General features: G+C 56.6%; 1 protein-coding gene across 1 annotated transcript; it reads right to left on the bottom strand.

Annotated features, from left to right (window-relative positions):
• Positions 1 to 1,190: 1,190 nt before the first annotated feature.
• Positions 1,191 to 3,373, bottom strand: DAND5 (DAN domain family member 5, BMP antagonist). Its single transcript, XM_012641396.1, has 2 exons — positions 3,062 to 3,373; positions 1,191 to 1,436 (listed from the first exon to the last, which is right to left on the bottom strand). The coding sequence occupies exons 1-2, from the start codon at positions 3,371 to 3,373 to the stop codon at positions 1,191 to 1,193; spliced, it is 558 nt and encodes a 185-aa protein (XP_012496850.1).
• Positions 3,374 to 6,192: the final 2,819 nt, after the last annotated feature.

The raw sequence follows: 6,192 nt of genomic DNA, 5'->3' as shown, positions 1-6,192 counted from the left end.
CCCTCCCTTCCAGGGCCCTGCGAGTGGGGCCTTGGGAGCTGCCCGCCTGGCCCGTTCCCATCCCCTAGTGCCGGTCCTCGGGGTCAGGGGTCTCAGGCTCCCACGCCCAGCTGGGCCATCTGTTTCCTCGGGTCCCTCCAGCTCCCCTCACCTGGGGCCTTCCTTCCTGAAGCAGGAAGAGGACTGAGAAGGGCCCGGCCGCCCCCCGCCCCACGCTCCGGGGGGCATTTGGAGGCAACACTGACAGCGCCACATGTCCCTGCGTCTGTGCCAGACGGGCCCATCTGCCAGGGCCCTGGTTCCAGCCGCCCAAAGCCAGGCTGCCCTCGCCTGCCGCAGACCCTGCACCCCAGCTGGGGAGGGAGCCCCCAGTGCCCCCACACCCCATCATGGGGCCACCCACTTCCAGAGAACCCCAGTTGGAGGCACACACACACACACACACGCACAGAGCTGGGTCGGGCCAACATTTATGGTTCCTGGGGACACCGTGCTGGACGCAGGGCCGTGGGGAGGGGTGGGGGAGAGTGTAACAGCAGCCACGGCCAAGGCAAGAGGAGCTGGGAACGCGTGGGGCCTGCCTCTGTCTTGGGGACCCCAGGTTTTCCCCAGCAGCTGCGTCTGCTTGCCTGCTTTGGGTTTTTGGCGTCCCTAGGACGGGGTCATCGCTGTGTCTCCTGGTCTGGGCAGGGCCATCTGTCCTCCCTGTGGCTGGGAGTGTGTCTGTGCCTCATTATGTGAGAGGCAGTTCAGCCTAGTGGCTAAGAGTGGGTACCGCCCTGCCTTGAATTTGAATCCTTGGTGCCACTTGCTGCTGTGTGATCCTGGGCGGGTGACTCTGCCTCTCTGGGCCTCGGTTTCCTCATCTGTAAAATGGGGTGATGTTATCTACTGTCTCCTTGGGCTGCTGCGAGGATTACACAAGTTAGTGCCCATCCAAAGCTGAGCACAGGGCCTGGCAAACAGTAAGTGGTTAATAAGAGAGCTCTATAACTATTAGTGGTCCAACCCCATGACCGGGGCTGTGTTTGCTATGCCTGGGAGCAGGGTGGGGACGCTGGGGACCTGTCTACTTATCCCCGTGTCCCTGGTCCCTTGACTCGGTGAACAGCACTCAGGTGGTGTCTTTCTTGGTGCGTCGCCCCCCGTCTCTCCCCGTCTCTCCAAGGTGCCCATCTGCGATGCACGGCTCACGCCTTCGGGCTGCACTGACAGCCCTCGACCAGCATGGTGGATCTCTTCACCCGCCGACGGGTGGCTGGGCTGCTGGTGCGACACCACAGGACCACAGGTGCCCAGCGCTTGCGGGAGGGCCCACAGCTGTTGCAGAGGACTATCGGGGTGGCGTCCGAGCTGGGGACGTAGAGGGAGGAACAGCGGCCAAAGCAGAGGTGATTGCGGAGGCGGGCGGCCGTGCAGCCAGGTCGGGAGAGAACCTGCGGCCAGAGGCAGGGACACAGGTCAGGGCCGTGGAATCTGGGGCCAGAGTGTTGAGAATAGACTGCCCACTTCCATCCACCCCACCTTGAGAGGCATAGATGCTGGAGCTGGGCTGCTTGGGTTCGAATCCTGACTCTGCCATCTCTTGGCTGTGTGGCCTGGGGCAAATTACTCAACCTCTCTGGACCTCTGTTTCCTCACCTGTAAAATCAACTGAAGTTCAACTAGGAAAAGAACAAATCACTCCAGGCCTTTCATGTGAGAGGATTAATTCAGGGAATTTGCCACCCAGGGAAGAGCAGGGCTGAAACACCAAGCAAGAAGTGGTGATAAGGTAGCCTAAGGACTGGCACCAGTAGGAAACCGCCACCACCCCTAAGGCTGAGGGAGAGCAGTATTGCAGGAGCACATTGCCTGGCACACGGTTGGTGCTCAATAAATGTTAGCTCTGTCCAGACACAAAGGCTCACTCCTATAATCCCAGCACTTTGGGAGTCCTAAGGCAGGAGGATGACTTGCAGCCAGGAGTTCAAGACCAGCCTGGGCAACATATCGAGACCCCATCTCTGCAAAAATATTTTAAAAATTAGCCAGGCATGGTGGTGTGCACCTGTAGTCCCAGCTACTTGGGAGGGGAGGCTGAGGCAGGAGGATCACTTGAGTCCAGAGTTGGAGGCTGCAGCGAGCTATGACATGATTGCAAGCCTGGGTGGCAGAGCAAGACTCTGTCTCCACAAAAACAAAAAAACAAAAACCGGATTCAGTGAAGTTTTGCTGAGCAAAGATTGAGCCAAGGGGTCTTAGGAACTGATGCCCTGGCCCTGCCGGGAAGGGTCTCAAACACTTTTCGTGAATCTTCCACTATTATTAACTCCATTTGAGACCCAGAGAAGGGAAGGTGACTGACCCACCCTCAGTCACCCAGAAATCAGCAATGAAGGCAGGATTTGAACTCAGATACACCTGGTCTGGAACCCCTGGCCTCAACCGATCCTCCTCTCTCAGCCTCCCAAAGTGCTAGGATTACAGGCATGAACCATCATGCCCAGCCCACATTTTTAAACAAATGACATTTGAGTAAAAATCTGAAGGAAGTGTCTGGCTGGAAGAAGAGCACTTGAGGCACAGGGCACGGCCGGTGCAAAGGTCCTGGGGTGGGTAGAAAGTTGGCATGTCTGAGGAAAGGGAGGCTGGTGTGTTAGGGGTGAAGTAAGTGAGGGAAAGAGCGGGAGGAGGTGAAATCAGGGAGGAAACAGGGTCTGAGAGGGCAGGACCTTGTGGGCTATGAGGAGGACTTGGGCTTTTATTCTGAGTGAGGTGGGAGCCATGGAGGGTTCTGAAGGGAGGAGAGATGTGACCCAACTTGGGTGTTCACAGGCGCCCTCTGGCTGCTGAATGGAAAAATAGACTTGGGGAGGGAGGGTGGTGATAGCAGAAGCCAGAAGACTAGGATGGAGGCAACTGCGCCCACCCCAATGGGAGAGGCTTATGCCCTATTTTACAAGGGCGGAAACTGAGGCTCAGAGACATTTAGGTGGAGGATACAGAACTTGAACTCAGATCTGTGCTCTCTACCAGCGCTGAGACCCAGCCCTCTCCTTCTCCCATAGCCACCGCTCACCTGAACGAAGGGCACAGCCTTACACATCTCCTGGGTCGCTTCCTGCGGGTCCAGCGGCAGAGACAGGGCAGTGGCCACTTCCTGCCTGCGCTGCAGGGTGTCTGTGTCCTGCCGCCTGGCTTTCTGCAGACCCAAGAAGGCCTTCCAGCTGCCAAGGGCAGGGGCCGGCACCTGGGGGGCCAGAGCACCCCGATCCAGAGCCCAGGTCTGATTGGCTGCAGCCCAGGGCTGGAGTCCAGGCCCCCCGGAGCCCATAGGCAGGGGGACCCCACTGAGCAGGCTCAGGAGAGCGGCTAGCCGGCCAAGGAGCATCTGCCTGTCCGTGTGTCTGTCTGTCAGTCTGGGACTGGGCTCAGGGTCCCGGGCAGTTGACCCTGCTGTCTGGTGAGTGGAGTCTGGGCGCTCCGGACTGGCTTTTAATCACTTGCCCCCACCTGCGCAGCCTGGGCAGGGCCTCTGTAAACCAACAGCGGGGGAGAAAAAAGTAAACCCAAACCTGTTGGGTTCCCACACCTCCTCCCAGCCCAGTGGGGGACAGGGGGGCTGGGCCTGTGGTGTGTCAGGTGTGGCGACCAGTAAAGACAGGTCTGGGGACAGGGGCACAATGCCTGAAGCCTTGGGTGGCTGCTTTTCCAGCCCTGGGCCTCCATTCAGTTGTTTAGCAAAATCACACTGCGCAGCTGGGCTTCTTGGATTTCCAACCCAGCATTGCAACTTCCTGGCTGTGCAACCTCAGGCAAGTCCCTTAACCACTCTGGGCCTCGGCTTCCTCAGTTCTTATCTTAAAGGGTTGTTCTGAGGACTCAAGGACATAATTTATGTAAGGAGCTTAAAACAGGCTCATGCGCAGTAGCACCATGAATCACTACGATTAACGTTACAGGTGAGGTGGCTCGCGCCTGTAATCCTAGCACTTTGGAAGGCCTAGGCAGAAAGATCGCTTGAGCCCAGGAGTTCAAGACCAGCCTTGGAAACATAGTGAGACCCTGTAGTCCCAGCTACTTGGGAGGCCGAGGCAGGAGGATCACTTGAGCCCAGGAGTTGGAAGCTGCAACAAGCTATGCTCACACTCCAGCCAGGGTGACAGCAAGACCCTGTCTCAATTAAAACAAAGAAACAAGGTTATTGCTGCCGTTGTTTTTTTTTCTTTAACATCTAATATAGGCCAGAAAGTGAGTCCTTGCTTTGGATTTTACATTGTGCAGAAAACAGACAATAAAAGACAATTAAGTTGATTTCACAGCCTTGTGTTGAGAAGGTATGAAAATGGGGTGTGCCTCACATGGGGGGCGGGGCCGAGGCTCCTGTCTCCAGGGTGGTCAGGGAAGGCCTCTCGGAGGAAGTGACATGTTTGCAGGCACCTGAGTTGGTGGTGGAGGCGGTGGGAACAGCCAGGTGGGGGGTGGAGGCTGGAGGGCTGGAAGTACATAAAGTGGGTGGGAGCCGCGTCCCACGCTTTGGGGCCCCCGAGGCGCCGCCTGGGGGTGGGGGATCCTGGCCGGGTCCTGGCACCTCGGCGACCCCCATATCACACCCAGGTGAGGAGCTGCGAGGCCGCCGCGGGCCGTGAGAAGCTGCCGGGCCGGCCCTTCCCGCGCCCTTCCCTCCGTCGAGCGGTGGGACGCGCTCGCCCTCTGGCGGCGGCTCCCGGGACTGCGCGGCGGCGGTGCCCAGAGCACCTGCCTCGCAGACGTCCCCCCGGAGGCGCGTGGGTGCCTCCCCGTCAGCGCCCCCGCTCCGCCCTAGCTGCCGGCAGTCCCCCAGCATGTCCTTCCGCTGTCCTCTAGTCCCAGTTAACGGCAGCCCCGTCCTGCCAGGTGCTCAGGCTCCAAACTTCGTAGTATCCTTGACCTCTCTCTTCCTGACTCCTCCCCTCCGCCCCAGTCTTATGACAGCAAGTTTTTTTTTTCTTTTTCTTTCCAAGATGAACACACCAGCATATGACAGCAAGTTTGCTCCACTTCAGAATCTACCCGCAATCCGCCGCTTCTCACCCTCTCCTGGCTCAGTGCAGTCTCCTCCTCCCAGGTCTGCCGGCTCCTGCCCTCGCCCCCCACATTCTATTCCTCCAGCAGCGGCCAGAGGGCGCCTGTGAGCACCTGAGTCGGGTCACGTCCCTCCCCTCTGCTCAGAACCCTCCATGGCTCCCATCGCCGTCGAGACAAAAGCCAAAGTCCTTCTCAAGGCCCACCAAGCCCTGCACGACCTGCCCCCATCACCTCCTCAATCCTCGTCCCCCCAGACCCTCTCCCCTTTTCACACTCCCTCCAGCCACACTGATTTATTCTTATTTTCCAGACTCCCTAGGCACAATCCCATAATACTATGCAGCTATGCAATACTGTAGAAGCTCTTTAAGTTTGAGCATGGGAAGATTTTTTTTTTAAAAAGATACATAGAATTGTTCTGTGTGTTTTAAACTTAACATACATGGTATCATCATGTATGCATCTTCGTAACTATCATCTCTCCTCCATATCATGTTCCTTCATTTTCACTGCTGAAGATGATTCCTCTGTACATACATACCTGAAGTTTATTTCTCCATAACCAGTTTCTTTCTTTTTTGAGACAAAGTCTCATTATGTTGTTCAGGCTGGTCACGAACTCCTGGACTCAGGCGATCCTCCTGCCTCAGCCTCCCAAGTAGCTGGGACTACAGGCACTCGCCACCATGCCTGGCTAAATTAGTTAATTTTATTGTGTGTGAAATTTACCTTAATTTAAGGCCTGCCCTCAGAAAGCCCCTTTTCCAGTACCAGTTGGCACCTGCTGTATGCAGAGCCCTGGGCCACAGCTGAAACTCAACCCAGGCTGGTTTGACATCAGAGTGCCACCAGGGGTGGGGAAACTGCAGCCTTTTGATTTCAAGATTGTTCTTTTTTTTAAGCACCAAAGGAGTCAGGAAAAACTTCATCTTTCTCTGCTGCACCCCTTTTAATAAAAGGATTTGTGGCATTTTATTGTGTTCTATTTATTTATTTATTTGGAGACAGTGTCTCGCTCTGTTGCCTGGGCTAGAGTGCAGTGGTGTCATTATAGCTCACTGCAAAACTCCTGGGCTCAAGCGATCCTCCTGCCTCAGCCTCCCGAGTAGCTGGGACTACAGGCATGTGCCACCATGCCTGGCT

This window comes from Propithecus coquereli, unplaced genomic scaffold (genome assembly GCF_000956105.1).
Source record: "Propithecus coquereli isolate 6110/MARCELLA unplaced genomic scaffold, Pcoq_1.0 Scaffold164, whole genome shotgun sequence".
In the NCBI taxonomy this organism is placed as follows: domain Eukaryota; kingdom Metazoa; phylum Chordata; class Mammalia; order Primates; family Indriidae; genus Propithecus; species Propithecus coquereli.
Note: the sequence above shows the minus strand (reverse complement) of the source record. Positions and strands in the feature narration are given on the sequence as shown.